This window comes from Micropterus dolomieu, linkage group LG03 (genome assembly GCF_021292245.1).
Source record: "Micropterus dolomieu isolate WLL.071019.BEF.003 ecotype Adirondacks linkage group LG03, ASM2129224v1, whole genome shotgun sequence".
In the NCBI taxonomy this organism is placed as follows: Eukaryota; Metazoa; Chordata; class Actinopteri; order Centrarchiformes; family Centrarchidae; genus Micropterus; species Micropterus dolomieu.
In genome coordinates this window covers 29,374,766-29,392,780 of record NC_060152.1, presented here as the reverse complement: position 1 = coordinate 29,392,780, position 18,015 = coordinate 29,374,766, and the positions used below count along the sequence as shown (strand labels likewise).

Here is an 18,015-nt window from a genome sequence, read left to right as displayed (position 1 = left end):
AATTAATTTGTGTTGCCATTTTTTATGTTGAAGTATAACAACGTTTTAAGGGAAATGTTTTGAGCAAAATCACCTTATTCTCTCAGTTATATAAATGTCATTTATAAATTGGAAGATCTCATTTTTAATCTCATAACTGAAAATTATTTGTTTTATCTCAAACATGTTGTACCACATTAAGGCTTACTGATTATTTCACCATTTCCTCAGTTAACTGAATAATTGCTTAGTCTACAAAATTACAAGAAAAAACTAAATTGACCATTGTTTGAGTCCACAATGGTTTGCAGTGTACAATGATAAAAAAAAAAAAAAAAAACAGCAAATACTCTTAATAATAAGCTTAAGGCATTTTGACTGAAACAATTTATCAATTAAGACCTATCAAAATACATTTTCTGTCAATAAGCTAAATGATTTAGATGTACATCACATTGTTTGCGGGAAGTGATGAAGTGTTTGTCCCAGAAATTTGTTTGGTATATATAAAGTTGGCAAAAACATGATTGAAAAATAACAAGTGGCTCCAATACAGAAGTTTGGTTTGATGGGACTATTAAAATCCATATCTGTTTTACACAGACAATCATTACCTAGTCCAAAGCTCAGTAGGCAAAGTGTCCAGCATGGCTATCCAGGCCAGGCACATCTGTGCTTGAAACAGTGAACAAGATAAGATTATGAACATGAGGCAATGCAATATTTATTTCTGTAAACCACGTTAGTGCCTCAGTTGTTCAAGTTTTAAACTGTTCCAACCATCTGTAAACAACTTAATAAAAGACACTACGCTATTATTTTGATGACCTAATCCTCAAGCTTCTGGTCTGATTCTGGTCAACTTGACCAAAATAGATCAGTGTGCCTTAATTCATTTACATAATGTTACAGAGAGGAAGCTTAAATTAAATACTCTTCTAGAAATTACTGGTCTTGTCTTTAAACAGCATCATGGCAACTACTTCTTACTAGGGCACTCTGCAGCTTTCTTTTAGTCCAACTGTCAAGCACTCCTAGTTAATTTTCTTTCGTTTTGTTGTAGCAGCATTTATTTCCCCGAAGATTTGCCAGGGCCAGAGGCTTCAACCTGACAGCTCATTAAAACCAGTCTGTTCTGATGATTTTAGTAATTTGCCCGTTGTTTCTGTCAATGAAGGCACAGATGAATCGTACAGACCTAAAAACTGCACTATAATGAAGCCACATATAGAAAAACTGGCCTTTATTTAGTCTTTTTACATATGGCTTTAGCTTTTCTTTTATTACAAACAGGTTTTACAAAAGGTTCTGAAGACTTCCGCATCAAACACAGGTGGAAAATCATGAAGATGTTGATGAAATTGCAACGTTACATCTACGATCAGAGGCTCCCACATGGTTCTGGCCACAAAGCAGTCACAGATAGTAAAAACAGCAAGGAAACCGTTGTCTCGAAACACCGCAGCACAACATCGGACAAGGGACAAACCAGGTGGACTGAGTCAGTTGAAATGTTGTAATCACAGATTAAAAATGCAAAAATACAGAGCAGACATGATTTCCCTTTTCTGCACTTTACAATGCTTATGCCTCCTTTGTCACAAATGATTACACCTTGTTGAGCTAAAACTGTTGACGTGAAATAAACAATTGATTTCTCCGCTCTTTTTCCCCTCACCGACAGCGCTCGCTGTACCATCATGGCTCACAATTGTAAGAACAAAATAAAAGACCGCAAGAGCAAAGGCCAGTTCAACATTATGGCCCAGTGTTGTGTGACCTGATGCATGTTGACCGTTTTCATTCTCTACACAGTAAAATCCAGTCGTTAGCCACCATAACATCAGATTTCTAAACATGATCAGTATTTTTTCTACACGTCTAATTACTACAATACAGCTTTTTCAATCCGTTATTTGATTCAGTGGAATTAGAAGACAGAATCAAGAGTATCAAATTCATACTTAAAAATCATTAACACTGCATTACTTTAGATTGCACTGCATCTAGGTTCAACGATCCATCAACTGACACTCGACATGTATAAAAGTTCTCTCATTTTCCCGACAGGTTTTAAGGTTTAGGTCCATCATGATGACCTTAGTTCAAAGCTCTTGTCAAAAAAAGGTGTTGCATAAACAGGATATGAAGTCTTTTGCATACAGAGGTCTGCAGAGTGGACTCGGTTCTCATGTCTCTCTCCTCGCCTTCTTCTTCTTTGCCGGCTTGGGCGCTTGGTTCTCCTCAGGTTTTTCTGTGCAAACACATAAAAATGGAGTGGGAGATGAGTCACACAACTCCAGTCATGTGATTCGCATGATTTTATCCATTTTCAAGCTTTCACAAATGCTCAACAGACCGACTCAAGTCAGAAGGATCATATCCATTTCGGTTCACTGCTGAGAACAGACTGTACGGACTTCTGTTCTCATCCATTCGAAAAAGGAGTCGAACACGATGGCTAACAGAGTGATGCTCAGAAAAAAAAAAATAAAGGCCTGATATAGGGACAACAAGGCCGGGAAATGTGCCTGAAAAGAGCACAAATTGCTGCTTTTAGGAAAGTTCCATAAATCTGTCTCTGGTTCAGCTTCAATAACAAACAATTACCAATATTAACCCTGATTCTTCAGATTTAATTTTGAAGGCAGGAGAAGCAGTGAGGTAAAGCAAGGTAAATGTACACCGCCAGCTATATACTGGAGAAACAGTTCAAAAGCTTAAAAACAAAGGGCATTTAGGGGGATCATGACAGTATGCACCACGACTGAAAAAAGGACAGATCCACATTTTCCAAAAAATAAAAGACAGAAGTGTAATTAGAGAATCTCATGTTTTGAGAAAGACTGAGATATCTATCAATGCCGTGGAGGGCCACCATTGTAAGTTGTTCAGAGTTTAGGTAGCAGACTTGTGTGCTTACTTTGTTGTGTTGGAGCAGAAACACTGTTCTGCTTGGCAGTGGGCTCTCCATAAGTTGGCTTCTGTGGCACTTGTGTGACAGGGGTTTTCTGGGATATGTTGTCCTTCACTGGTTGCTCCACTCTGGCCTATAAAAGAAAGGGAAACATGGTTAGTGTCTTGATCACCACAGACCTCAAATCCAAAAAAGCAAAGAAAAATACTGCCCGTCGAAAATTCACATTTACATTATTAATCTCAATGTAATTTGTATTCACAGCCATTTTATCTTTTTAATATTAAACAGGACATAACAGGACTGTTCATGGATAATGCAGAACGATGCGTCACATATTAGCACTGCTCACCTCGACAGTAGGTGCTTTGACAGGCTGGACGGCAGCAGTATTCTCCTGAACAGGTGGCTGCTTCTTCACCGAGGCTGCAGGTATCGCCTCCTTCTCTGGCTCCTCACCCTTCACAGGACACAAGCCAAGTTTATATCAAACTGTGCAGTGAATTCAAGGTGAACTTTAGAAATCTCAAAGACTGTAATATGGATTAGCTGATCAAGTGGGCCGAGAGAATGGACAAGCTTCCTGAATGTCAAAAGCATAGAAAACACATCTATCGGACGAATGGACAGTAGTAATTAGTATTTAGCAAGATATTATTTTAGTCGCTTAAGTCTGAACTCTGCGTGTTTGTGTGTGTATTCTCACTAGCAGTTACCTGGCCGGCCGCTCCTCCCTCCTCAGCAGCCTTCTTCTTCTTCTTTTTCTTCTTCTTAGTTTTAGCTGCTCCATCAGCAGCAGTTTCTCCCTTGTCCTTCTCATCTTCATCCTCGTCCTGACAAACAAGGATAAAACACAACTCAGAAACATAGAGTATAAAAGACTAGTAAACTTAAAATACAGCAGCAAAATAGAAGAGGAAATAAGTCACTGAAAGTCTTTACATCTCAGATTTCATCATTTCGAGGAACAACCCTTAATTTCAAACCGGTACAGAAACTCTGATTCAAATAGGATGAAGGCCGACTTCAGTTTACTGTAAAGCACTGCGCATGGGATTTTGTAATTCCTTACTTTGCCAACATGTTGTGGCAATATCAAATTTGACTGTGACAAACCACAATAAACACCATCTATACCTAGATTTATGTTAACAGCTATTATTCCAGTAAACTCTGCTTAAAAGGTGTTTAGGAGTAATACTGCATGTGACAATGTTGTAAGAAGACTTTGTGGCACCAGAGGGAGCGGTTTTGGAGTGAGCTTATCAGACCTCTGGTCTGTATTATTTTACCCTTTTTTAATCCTTCTAAATCTAAAGTCTTAATAATAATAATTTTCTATTGCCTTGTGTTTTTCATATCTTGCTGTAATGCCTTTCATGTCTTGTGTACAGCACGCTGAATTAGCCTTGTTGTAAAAGGTGCTCTACTAATTAACTTACCCTCTCCTCATCTCTTCTTGAGGCTACATTAGCCACTACTAGCATAGCTCATCTAAATCTCCACCTGCCAGCTGTTAAGTTGCATTGTGGGTAATGTAGGCTGGAATGGAATAAAAAAAAAAAAAAAAAAAGTTGTTTCTACTGAACCCTTTTGATACTCAAAAAAAGAAGAAAAGAAAATCACTCCAAACTGCAATGTTAAAGGTTCAGAGTGTGAAGGTTTAGTGGCATCTAGTTGTGTGGGTTGCAAATTGCAACCAGCAGCTCTTGGTGCATTCACCTGCTCCAGTCACTGCTCACCCCTCCCTTCCCAAGCGAGCATGAGCAGCTACGGTGGCCGACACGCTCGGTTGGCTCTTGTGCTAAATATGTGTGGTCCATTTCTCTTTTCTCACTTCTAATAAACCAGTCGATTACTACTACTACGGCTGAACAATTTATCGTTTTCAAATTGAAATTGCGATTTGTTCGGTTTTCCTTGATTTGTGCGCTTCTACCATGGTTAAGTAGGCTATGTAGTTAAATTGTTTTTTTGTCCGTTTTAACTGTGTTTATTGTTGATATACAATCGGGAGTCTGCACAGGGTGTTTTATTTTGAAAATCGACTGGATTCTCTATGCCTGTGTCTGACTTCCTGCCTGGTTCATCTGCTCTGTACTGCTTGACGCGGCTTCAGTCAAAAATAGACTGACAGTGAATATTGAACTTTAGCTAAACTTAAAACAAATTAAAAAAAAAAAAAAAATCAAAAATCAAATTGTAAACGCAACATCTGGCAGAAAAATTGCAATTAGATGTTTTACCCAAATCATTCAGCCCATCTTCTAACGTTACTGGTTCTTCTTCTTCGTATGTATTCAACGTAGTGACAAAACGTGCTCATTCTAAGGTAATAAAACGTAACTGTTCGACATGTAAGAGCTTTATACACCACTGAAAACATAGTTATGAATATTACATTGCATTTCTGACAATAGATCCTCCTAAATATTTCACACTGGACCTTTAAGACAACGCAGAATTTAAAAAGCTTACTCTGGCGCCATCTGGTGGTCATCCCAAGGACCACATTGCCAGACAGCAATGCATGCCACTATTACTCTTCTGTTAATTATCGTAAGAATTAAATTGTGCTATGCAGATCATTCATTATATTAATTACACCAGTGATTCTCATGCTATGACCTGTTTGGGTGTACCATGGCTTGTAATATTCTTAAATAAAGAACATAAGGCTTTGTGTCTATTATGATGAGTCACTACTGGGAGTAGCAGGGCACATTCAGGGGAAGAAAACAGGACAGTTGCCCCTGGGGCCTGCTCCCATTGGAGTCATCAATTACTGGGTTGTTATTTTTGAAACCTCCAGGTAACTCTCATATTACTTTGTTTTGTCCCAAGCCAGGGCATACTTACAGCCGCTCTAATCAGCAGATTAACCTTGGCGGGCTCAGGGAGGGTTTGCTCCTGAGCGGGAGGGGGCTCAGGAGTGGGCTCTTCATAGTTGCCCCAGGCTTCAGAGGGGGCGTTCCAGTCAGAGCTGGGGTCGACTGAACCACCATCTGAGAAACACACCAGACCGTCAGAAAATAGAAGTGTAAAGGAGGATAGTATAACTTAAAAGTTGCATCAAAGTTAAAGACAAGCATTTTATGATCCTTACTGAGTCCAGACCACTCGTCGTCCACTCTGGGCTGACTGAGCCAGGGCAGATCCCTCACAGGCTGGGGCTCTACAAAAGACACAAACAATAACTCCACCTGCCGTCTACGAGGGATGCTTCGAGAAAAAAACAAAACAAAACAACTACAACAACACTACACAATCTAGGGATGTGAGAACGGTTTAAACTCCACTGGTCATTTCATCAGTTTATTGTAAACTTACCAGCACTCAATCCAGTTAAAGACACCAGACTTCGCTCTGTTGTCGGCATCCCCCTCTCAATCACAGTCCATGACTCTGGAACACACACACACTTTATGTGACATAATTCCAGTCAATTCTGATCAATAATTTGTTAATCACATGGACTCAGTATCGAACTTTGATACTTTTATGGCACCAATCGAATTGCTTCGATACCCATGTATATTAACAGAGGTGTGGAGTTAAGTCTTTCTGTATAAAGTTTAGGTCTGCAACAATTATTTTTATTATCAATCAATCTGGTTATTTTTCTAAATTCATCGATTTCTCTATAAAATGTCAGCAAATAGTGAAAAATGGCTGTTGTCAAATGTTTGGTTTTGTCCGGCCAACAGTGCAAAGCCAGACAATATTCAGTTGGTTTTCACGTATGACAAGAAAAGCATCACATTCTAGGGAGCTGGATCCATCAAATGTGTAATATACCAAAACAATGATTTATCAAAATATGTGATGAAATTTCTATTGATCGACTGATCCCTTATTCGTTACAGCTCTAAAAACATTTGACTTTTTCAAAAGCTAATTTGAATTATTTACTCATCAATCTGACTTTTCTTCTTTAAAATCTGTTTATCTTATTGCATAGAAATGATTGGCTTGATTCTTAATGTGAAAGGCAACATGAGTCCGATAGCACTGATCACACATCTGACACTGCAGCAGATTTAGAGGTTATCATCTGGCATTAACTGCTTCATGAAACGCGATAAAGTTTGAAGCATTAAACTAACACGTGATTTATGGTTCAACAACCGAGCAGTTAAGTAGTAGAGATAAAAACATTTTTACCATCAATCTCCGCTCTCAAAACTGACGCCGTTTCTCTACTGGTTGTCCACGGGCCCGTCTTTGGGGCAACGTTGTGAGCAGGAACCTTTACAGCCATGTCAGTCACACCAGCAGCCACCGCTGCCACCACGTTGCTGTTAACTGATACCAAGAGAGAACCACTTGATATTCAGCCAGAATGAACACAGGTCAGGTTGGCGACACATCCAATATAGAAGGTCCCAGTGAAGCTTGTGAACTTTTGGTTGTTTAAAGAGCATGCATCGGTGAGATATCAGTGCTTGGGGTGTCTCTATGACCTGGTCAAGAAGTGAAGCATTTTCTGCTGATAATTACCTTGAGATACAACAGCCTCAGCCTTCTCTGCCTTCACTTTTGTGGGTTCTCCTGAAAAAGATTTTTATATAATAATGTGTCGAATATCAATAAGAGCCTATTAGTGAAGGAAGAAAACACAGAAACATTTCAGCCAAAACACCTCAGGAAAACTCACTCGAGACTCAATTAAATTACCCCAAAGCATCTATTCATAGTCTAGTCAACAAGGGACCCACCAAATGCAACAACAGCATACAACAACAGGCAGTAGTCTCTCTCTCTCTCTCTAGGTGACATATTAGGCTGTTTTTCCAAGATGGCTTGGAGGGTTTGTGCATTATGTGAATGTATACAAGTAAAAAAAAAAAAAAAAAAACAGAACACTGATGCAAACTCCTCCCCTCTTCCCAATTTTAAAACTTATCACGGAAGCAAAGCACATGCTGAAAATATGTGTTTTTAAGAGTTATGTTTTTTAAGAGCCACCTTTTTTTTTCTTCTGGGTGGCAGGTGCGTGGGCTGCAGAGGCCTTGGGTTGCTCAGGGGGAGTGCTCACGGGTGTGTCCCCTCCTCCAGGACTGACTGAGCCATCGCTGGAACTCTTGTCTTTCTTGCGTTGCTCACGCTTCTCCTTGTTGCTGACCTTAGTCTCCCATGTGCCTTGAAAAGAAACATTGAGTGCCATGTGGATTTAGTTGCAAAATACTTCAAGGGTTCATTGTGGGATTAGTGAGGAAATATGGTATGGATTAGGCAGGATGAAGGGATAAATGCAGAGACTTTTCACATGCACGCTAAATATATTATGCTGAGAAAATTTGTCAAAGGCAGCAATAACTCAGGGATAAATTCAGTTCAGATATTCAGTTGTTTTGAACGAAGGCCACACTTATATTCAAATAGCACAGGCAGTGAGTCATTCCCTATGTGGTGCAATGGCCTGGTTACTGAAAATGGTGGATTAATAAAGAAACAAAAGGACAACAGCCCTCCTCAAATAGGTGCTACCATAACCAGACATGTCTTTAACCAAATGATAATATAATTATGATGCGATTCATAATATTTCACCTTCTTCTGGTTCTTTGCCATCTGCAGTCACAGTCTTGGTCTCCTTTAAAGCCTGTTTGGCTTTCTTTTTGGACTTCTTTACCTGGAAGAAAAGACATATTGGGCATAAAGTACAAGAATAACATGGGATTGTGAGACTGGGTTTAAAGACATGGGGTAACGGCTTTAATGGAGATGCTATCCAGCACAAGTGACCCCATGCTGACAGAACCAAGGACAGTCAATCAAATCAGCAAGCTCAAGCCATGTCTATTTATAAGTGAAACTACATCTACTGTCCAAGACTCTCTACATCTGTTACATGTCCTTTTTGTAAGCAATAATCTTCTACATCTTGTCCTCCAGCACCTTTAGGACCACAGTTTGTGGCATCCTAAGGGAGGGATTAGATGAAAGGCTACACCTTGTGCCATCTTAAACCAGGAGCCATCCTACAGGATTTTGCTGCATCTGCAAGTTAAAAACTGTAATCTAACACTGGCAGCTGGTCTGCTTGCATCATTGCAGGGTGACAGTTTTCTCGACTGATTTTTACTTCAGAGGGCCCGAATAAATAATGATATGATTTTAAAGCCATTGCAGCTAAGTGCAAACATTTATACAGACATCACCCGGGCAAATCAAAGGTTCAGTTCCCATCACCATGTTGTCACATGTCTTTGAAACCGCAAATTACCTCTGCAACCTTTTCAGCCTTGACTTCTGGTGGGGGCGACTGGTGATGTGGCACTATCTCTTCCGACTCAATGGCTTCTTCCTGTGGTTCAGCGACAGCTCTCCCATTTGACTGGGCTTTCTGTAAGGAACATGTGAAGAAAGCATGTAGAGGGCCATAACAATTTTTCACCTATATTCCTTTCAAGCAGTCAATATGTAACGTTAAAACCACCAAACTAGGCTGAAGCTAGCAAGGCTTTTAGCCATGAGGGTCAACTACTGTCACTGTGGCGTTAGCTTGACAGCTAGCGTTGTTAACGTTACGGCTATCAAGCTAGGACAGGTTGCAAGTTAGACTAGTTTCATTCACGTGCCTTTTCTGCCTTCTTCTTCTTTTTCTTCGGTTCCTCTGATTTGACAGGTTTACTGACACCTCGCTTAACTTCAATGCCGTCGTCCACAGGGCTCACAGTGGGTCGTTTCTTGAAGAGAGCCCGACAGGTTGAGGCCCACAGAGCGACCATTAGCACCAGCCCGGTACATGCCGCTAAGAGGATCACCCATGGCGGAATAAGCTCAGGCTTCAGTCCCAAATCCACGCCGAGCTCGGAGCGCAGCAGCCCCAGTCCTTTGGACAACAGTTCATTGAGACGATGTGTAAGCAGCTTGACCTGCTGAGAGGCCGCGTCCTGCCACTGCTCCATTGTATTGTATTAACAGACCGATTAGTCACGCTTTGCTTGCCGCTATTAGCTGCGCTAGCCTGCAGTCCTAGCTAAAAATAACGGAACGACTTCGACATGATGGAAGACACTAATTTCATCCGTCTTCCGCCAGAAACATAGGCCAAGCCAAACAGCTAAATCTGATAAAGGCTGTGGCAACAAACTAATTTAGCTAACTAGCCAGCAAGCTAGCTGATATCATCGTAAGACAATATGCCACCGTTAGCTGACTACCACAATGTAAGCGCGAGTAAAGCAGGTTCACCTCATATGGCTCAGTTTTGACTCAAGGAGGAGAAGCGTCGCCTTCACTGTCGCTTGTAAACTGGAACTTCCAGGCTGTAAATCGCAACCGTGTATTGTAACGGCATGTAACTAATGCTCGAAGAAAAGTAATTTAAACACTATTGTTTCCCTAGCTATTGTTATTTTCAAGAGACAGTTTGTATTATGTGGCAGACTGAAGGGGATTACCTGTTATGCTCAAGCTATTGCTTTGTCCTGTTATTTGTTGTATCACATTTGCTATCAATTGTTGACATAGTGCTTTAGCCCCATAAATGACACATCCCGATGTTTCGGTTGTCATAATCTGACTTTTCCCAGCCTTGTTCACCGGGTACACGGATGTCCTGTTTTCAGAAAATCTTTGAAGGCAACACAAACGGACCGTGACAGCACCACTAAAATGGGCGGGGATACGATTTCTCCCATGCTGATTGGCCAATAACATTGGTTAACAAACAAATCCGTTGCTACTTGGTGTATTTTGTAAAACGCTTTGTCAAACAGTCTTACATTTACTGTGTGGTTGCACATTTCCAGCAATACAAAGATTTTGTAAATATTTACTTTGTACTTTGTTTTATTTATACAATGCAAATACACAACAAATCTAGTGTAAAACAGTGCATTAACAACAATTATTAAAATACTACTACAGTAGCTATTACCCAGTAGGCTATGAAGGGCTGTGGGAGAGTACAGATTAAATAACTAGCTGGTGTGTTGCAGGTCAAAACTTTGTCACAGGTAAGCACAAGTTTCTCAGGCTAATTTAACATTAATTACCTACTCTTAAAATAGGACTGGGTAAAAAAAAAAAAATCATGACAGGACAGCTTATTTGCATCCAAGTTTATTTTGAAATTCCCTACTCCCCCTGTACAAGAAAAAGAGGACTTTCCACAAAGGCAGCAGTGAACTGTCAGTGATAGTACTTTTCTAGGGAAGAAAAAAAAAAAAAAAAAACATATAATCACAGTGTGTCTTTTCTTCTTTTAAATACTTCTACTGCTGTCATCTTTGGCTGGGTTTCGGCAGACAGCTTCCTGTCAAACCACATTCCTGGGAAGCAAAGTTTTAAGCCAATAGAGTAGGGCTGTGGGCTTTACATTTTACAGTGCCAATGCAGGAATGTTCTGGACTGTATACCTCTTCTTCATTAACACAAAAGAAAAAAAAACAATAAAAATTGAAATAAAAATAACAAGCTGTTTGTGTTCACAACACAAACAAATATTACCGCCTGGGGAGATAGCGACAGTATGTCGAATTTCATAAAATTGTATAGACAAAAAAAATCTACAAAAATGGAGCTAGGTAAATATTACACAACAGTAAACATGTTTTTCTTTTTTTCCTTTTTTTAAACTCTTATGTCGAACCTCTACACAAAACCAAAATTCTTGGTCTTAATGGCTAGCAGGAGTTTCTGTTTGAGTATCTGTTTTGAAGAATAGAGTGGCACGTAGAGACGTGAGATGCAGGTATTGGCTGTGGGGAGGTGCTGGTCGTCTGGAGGCCGGATGGTGATGGAGGGCATCGGCTGGAAGCCCTCCTCGCTGGCTGGCAGAGAAGGGCTCGAGGTCCAGAAGTACACCTGAGGACAAGGAAATTAATTAGTCAGCATTACCATTTCCATCTAAGAACCACTGTATTTTATAATGTTCAAGTGTTTGTGTACTGGGATGAGTAGGAAAAAAATGACAACAAGAGAGAAAGGCTTTAAACAAATTATTGAATACATCCTAGCTCTCTGTTTACTAGTGCGGGTCATGCATATCACTTAATGTCTGACAATGACAATAGACGTAATGCTAGTCTCGACAGGATGTAACTACTACTTATGTGGTCCTTAAATTGAAACAAATGTGTCATTTAAACAATGCAGTAAGTCTGCAGAAGCCCAGGCTCCTTTGCTCCGTCAGATGCATGTCAGAGATTTTTGGAGTATATTTTTTGCTCATACATAAAAATGAGGCCATAAAAAGAGTTTAGTTCATTTATATCCCTATTCTTTAGCACTGACATGATAAATATATGCTGTAGGCGATACCACAGTGCGAAGGAGAAAAACAAGAACAAGCAGAAGAAATAAACACAAGGAGAGAAATTAAACATAACTTAAAGTTCACTGCCCAATACTTTACTGCTCCTGTACTGCACTTAGTTCTACCATTTCACCATGCGCAGCTACAAAAAGGAGCAACTATTACAGACTGTAGTGGAGGTCTTGTGTAAGAGGACAGTGCAATAACACGTTTCCAGTGTACTGTGCACAGACTTAAAAGGGTAGAAGGCCTACAGCCCTGCTAATAGGTGCTTCAAAGCCACCAAATCAGCCTAAAGTGGTTTAAACTGACCAACTAACCAATTTCTTAGCTAGTACTTCTGCAAGCTGGGATAAAACTACAACTCATGCAATCAAGTAAAAACTTAAAAATGTTGAAATGAGTGTTTCAGGAAGGGATTAAAAGACTGAAATGGCTAGGTGACATTCTTAATTCAGGGGGGCCTGACGGAGAAGGCTCTGTATATTTTATTGGTTAATCTGAGCCTGAAGTAATGTACCTCATGTAATTATTGGCAGTTCTAAGCACTGAATAGCTGAGAGCCCCAGTAAGTCTTTGAAGGTTAATTTGATGAGAATGGACTTACCAGATCCTGCCTCTCAGTCATGCTCATCTTCTCCACTATGGACCAAAACCAGCGTTTAAACTGCAGTAGTTTGTCTGCATTTTCCCCTGTTGGATGAAGTACAAGTCTTTGCTTATTATGTTACAGCAAAAAACTGTACATTTTTCATTTCTGAGTTAATGCAGGAAAGAGAGACAAGAGGAAAATGGACAGAAGCGGACACAAAGCAGAGAAAAACCAGACAGAGCAGCATACCAGATTCATCATTGAAAGAGGTGAAGCTAATGAGCATCTGGACGTTGACTTCTCCACAGCCGTTGACAAGCAGCCTGAAGTCCTCAGCCGTCAGGTCTTCCAGGGCGTTCTTAGGAAGTACATCCAGCAAACCCTTCCTCATTGCCTATGAAAGACACAGACATACATAATTGGTGTGAATACATATGTTGGTGACTGACAAAACATTTGTCAGTGTTCCAAAAACCGGATACTATTTGAGATTAGGGTTTGCTGGAATACTGAATAAATGTTTTTACTTACATGGAGAGGCTGCTCAGCCACCACCAGCATTCTGTGCTCTGCATACTTCCTCACATACTCGTACACGTTGAGGGGGGTTACTGGCATGTTGACCCCACCAGACAGAAGCTCCACCTGAATCAGGAAGAATACAGCATCAACAAACACTTAATTTACAGCATACACATATTTCAGAGTACATTATCTATCATACATCTTTCCACTATGGCAGGGGTCGGCAAATAAGTCTGCTATCGGGCCAAATTTATTTCAAGCTGTTACATGTTGGGCCAGAAAAAAGACAGATTATTTCAAATTTCCTTCTATGCTTATGTGTACGCTTAGCTCAGCTGGTACTGTGCGGGATAACCGTTAGGAAGGTTGTAACATCGACTGCAACTAACTGCGGATTTCTTTTTTTCTCCCTTGTTAAACAAATTGATTATAGGGACACTTTTGCACATGCTCACACACTAAAGCATGTTCTGCAGTGTGTGCGCATCCCGGCGTTTGATCTGTATTCAAAAACCTACGGACGCTTTTCATTTCCCTGAGGAGATTCAGGGGAATCCAATCACACGTTTAATAAAAGCTCTCAATAAACTCCACATCAAGCATTGCTGCAAAAAAAGTTCTTGAGCTTTTATATTTCTGCTATCAAAGCAATCTGGCCGCGCACCAGTTATTATTGCTGGCGGGCTGGTTGTGGCCCGCGGGCACTATGGTATACACTGCTTTCGAAAGTTGATCCTCAAGCTTAACATTTACAATATCCATGTTCTGTGATGCAAATTATGTAGATAACTGAAACAGAACAACAGGCCACAGTGGTTGATTTTCCTGAGATTACTAATATTTACATTATATTTAGTGGGAGGATACAATGAAGGACATACTCTTCATGTCTTTGTTTTTGGTGCATTATGAATCTTCTGTGGTGTTCAGTGAGTCTGAATTTCTGTGATTGTTTGAATTGAGTGTGACCAGAAACCGCTACTGTTTTCTGACCGACATTAGCACTGTGTCTAAATTAGGTCCCATAAATCTGCAAATTTCCAGTAAACACCTTGTTGCATGTAGCTAAATCAGTTTAAAATTCTTGCTCCTAGGTTCTCACCAGTGCCTCTAGTAACATGCTCATTTCACCCTTTGAGATTTTTTTAAAAATGCATTGATATTTTTAGTCTGAACGGCTCGGGCTTAGCATTAATTTGTTAGCATTTAGTTTTTCACTACATTTGGTCACACAGTGACAGTGTAGTCCTTTACCTGTCCAGCCCCTTCTTCTTTGCAGAGGTCAATGGCGAAGGCCAGGTCCATGGCAGCAAATACTGCATCTGCTTCACCAGCCTGAGAATGGCGGATCAGCTGCCGCAGGCTCTCGTACATGACAGGGTCAAAGAATGCAAAGTCATGCCAGTTCACCTGCAGTAACAAAAAGTAAGTAGATTTAGAAACTTCTTTCTGAAAAACACCAACATCATGTCAGAGTCTTTCTGCAGGTGCAAAAAGTCAACTCTTACCTTCCTCCCAAGCAGCACTTTGATGACATGTCTGTTCAACGTGATTGGACAGAGTTCATTCTGAAGCAGACATAACCCAAGTATTCTGCAGAGAAAATACAAATACTTCTTATTTCGATGAGGTGACTTATTTCCCCCTAACTTTGTCCTATTTAAGAGATGTTGGAGAAATCGAGTTTTTTTCCATTTTACACACACACACCTCTTCGTGTTTGACTGAATTACATGACAATTCATTACCTGCCAATGTTACGGAAGCAGTTCAGCCTGGCTTCTGTATTCTTGCCGGGCCGAGGGGAGTAGAAGCCTCGTTTGCCTGGCTGGTAGAACAGAGAAGCGTTGTCGTCCCCGTCATCTGGGTCATCCAGCTCCATGTCAACCACACTGCGGGTTGAACCATGTCGCTTACGGTTCTCCTGCTGCTGCAACCACACATAAAGGATGAGGGGAGGACTGTTAGGTGTGGCAAGATTGACTGTAGAAGGCATTGTACAAAAGCATTCAGATAATTTAGATTCTAACAGGAGAGAAATATTAGTAAGTATGCCAAACCAGCCCAGATGTTTCACGATTATTAACAGAGATAAAATGAATAACTACACATGTTGGGACAGTAGAGTGGAGTGGAAACAGAAATGTTGAGTTTACTTGTGCTTTCTCTGGAGCCTCCAAAAGTCCAAGGTCCAATATGCTGTCAGCACCATTTTCCCTGGAGGAGATAGAAGGTTTATAGTTAGTTTCTAAAACTTCACAGTGTAATCAAATTCTGAACACTTTCATCTGGATATCATTTTACTGTCGGCTCGTACAGCCGATTAATGTCACAGTCATTAAGAGCAGGACAATCAGTTTAGCAAATATGTCTATGTGATTACATTCCTCTATGTCAACCTAAATTTCCCCTAAGGGGATTAATAAAGTTATCTCTTATTGATCAGGTTATGTTACCTTCCATGTGCAATGAGTAGCTCCATGGCCTCCTCTACCCTGGCTCTGAGGGAATCCTCACTAGCCAGCAGCAGCAGCAGCTGGGCAGGGGACAGCTCCAGCAACATGCCTGTGATCTTACTGGCAAACGCCTGAGGAAACACACACACACACACACACACACACACAGCTGATTAAGTATAGTGAAGGAAACCATCAATTGCTCCACATAGATAAACTAGTAGTCATATATATAGTTGGTTATTTAGTTATAGTTAACTGATGTGGCTTGGTGACAAAGCAAAGGTCATGTGTTCTCCAAAAATTGAGGAGTTCTTCTTGCTGTCTGAAAATGTGCAAGGCCAACTTCATGAAAATCTGGTAGTAGTCAAAATAGATTGACCTGTTCTTATTAAAATCTGTTTTGTTAACAGAACTTTGACGTATGCAAATGCTTTATTACCGGTTGCATTGCATGAACACGTGGATAAAGCCTTTCACCCAGGGCTTGTCTATGTGCAGGCAAAGGGTCGGGCTCATCACTGGGGTTTCCCTCTGATGAAGGCCTGAAAGGCCTCGTGTCTATGGACAGCTGCCTCCTTGAGTCTCTGTTGGATACAAACACGTAGTCTTAGTTGCACACAGCACAAACTTTGTTTAGCGCACAGGGAAGAACATGTATTAAGTTGGAGTTTACCTGTCACGATCTCTCCGAGATCCCGCTCGAAGCCCTCCACTCCTCCTCTCCCTTTCCCGGTCTCTGTTTCTCAAGCGCTGCATTAGATCTACAAACATAAACACACATAGATACACACTGAACAAGTTCACCTTCGAGTGTAAATTTTTTTTTTTTTTTATGTAAAATATTTTTACTCATGTGATAACTGCTTTAAGCAGCACAACAGTACCATTGAATATAACAATGAAATCAAGTTCATTAATACAGTATAGTTTCTATGTATTGTCATACTTGAATTGTAATCGTGATGACACGTACTGCTGGCCTGCATGCCCTTGCTGACACTCTGAACACAGTCCAGATTGGGCAGCTTATCATTGGAGAGGAGGGCCAGGGCGATGGCTGTGTAGAAGCTGCGCGCCACGCCGCTGCCCTCGCCCGGCTCATCTTTGAAGGTGACCTTCACCCGGTGCACAGCCATAGGTGTGGTTGTGCAGCGCCTGCCAAAGTGCGTATTTAGCTGACGCATGGTCTGCTGTATTAGCTGGTCTCGATCCCGGTCCACCTCCAGGGCCAGGTCACGGGACTGCAGGTTCCTCAGTTTCTCCATCTCCCGACGGAACTTAGATTCCTTTACCTCAAAGCCACCCAGCTCTGTGAGGATCTGGGATAAACAACAAAAAGACAAAATCATTATGAGCCTGCCCTCTAACATCTAGGCCATCATCACCCCTAACATATTGTTTTGATATTAGCACTAAACCAAATAATTAGAATTGTTGGTCTGCAGCTCTGTACATCTTTCAACTGATTCTGAACAGAGTTAGCAGACCAATGCAAGGCAAACACACCAGTAAATATTGGATGTGTATTCTACAAGTAGTAATATAAAGAGGACTCTATTGGGATGCCAGTGTTGCTTAATTTCTGCTGGAGTGTATGTAATGATAGGTAAGGCATTTTCTACACTTTAAAATAGTCATATATTACTTATTGAGGCTCATTGTGATATCTAAAAGGTGCTGTCATTTAATTAGAATATCATCAAAAAGTTTATTTATTTCAGTAATTCCATTCAAAAAGTGAAACTTGTATAATGTATACATTCATTCCACACAGACTGATATATTTCAAGTGTTCATTCCTTTTAATTTTGATGATTATAACTGACAACTAATGAAAACCCCAAAATCAGTATCTCAGAAAATTAGAATATTGTGAAAAGGTTCAATATTGAAGACACCTGGTGCCACACTCTAATCAGCTAATTAACTCAAAACACCTGCAAAGGCCTTTAAATGGTCTCTCAGTCTAGTTCTGTAGGCTACACAATCATGGGGAAGACTGCTGACTTGACAGCTGTCCAAAAGACGACCATTGACACCTTGCACAAGGAGAGCAAGACACAAAAGGTCATTGCTAAAGAGGCTGGCTGTTCACAGAGCTCTGTGTCCAAGCACATTAATAGTGGTAGATGTGGTAGAAAAAAAGTGTACAAGCAATAGGGATAACCGCACCCTGGAGAGGATTGTGAAACAAAACCCATTCAAAAATGTGGGGGAGATTCACAAAGAGTGGACTGCAGCTGGAGTCAGTGCTTCAAGAACCACCACGCACAGA

General features: G+C 40.6%; 2 protein-coding genes across 3 annotated transcripts; both read right to left on the bottom strand.

Annotated features, from left to right (window-relative positions):
• Window positions 1–1,205: 1,205 nt before the first annotated feature.
• mtdhb (metadherin b) lies at window positions 1,206–10,124 on the bottom strand. Of its 2 annotated transcripts, XM_046044756.1 has the most exons (14): window positions 9,481–10,124; window positions 9,126–9,245; window positions 8,450–8,531; window positions 7,865–8,038; window positions 7,397–7,447; window positions 7,061–7,201; window positions 6,227–6,301; window positions 6,003–6,071; window positions 5,756–5,901; window positions 3,613–3,729; window positions 3,249–3,356; window positions 2,903–3,029; window positions 2,400–2,401; window positions 1,206–2,233 (listed from the first exon to the last, which is right to left on the bottom strand). In XM_046044756.1, exons 1-14 carry the CDS (start codon window positions 9,808–9,810, stop codon window positions 2,069–2,071), a joined length of 1,707 nt encoding a protein of 568 aa, XP_045900712.1. In that variant the 5' UTR covers window positions 9,811–10,124; the 3' UTR covers window positions 1,206–2,068. The 2 variants fall into 2 exon arrangements, with proteins under 2 accessions (XP_045900712.1, XP_045900713.1); XM_046044757.1 differs by lacking the exon at window positions 2,400–2,401 and having other exon boundaries at window positions 9,481–10,122.
• An 832-nt stretch (window positions 10,125–10,956) lies between these two features.
• On the bottom strand, window positions 10,957–17,110 carry LOC123968621 (E3 ubiquitin-protein ligase UBR5-like). Its single transcript, XM_046045489.1, has 12 exons — window positions 16,714–17,110; window positions 16,414–16,501; window positions 16,180–16,324; window positions 15,738–15,868; window positions 15,438–15,498; window positions 15,030–15,211; window positions 14,790–14,874; window positions 14,536–14,691; window positions 13,288–13,401; window positions 13,006–13,150; window positions 12,772–12,857; window positions 10,957–11,713 (listed from the first exon to the last, which is right to left on the bottom strand). The coding sequence occupies exons 1-12, from the start codon at window positions 17,108–17,110 to the stop codon at window positions 11,501–11,503; spliced, it is 1,803 nt and encodes a 600-aa protein (XP_045901445.1). The 3' UTR covers window positions 10,957–11,500.
• Window positions 17,111–18,015: the final 905 nt, after the last annotated feature.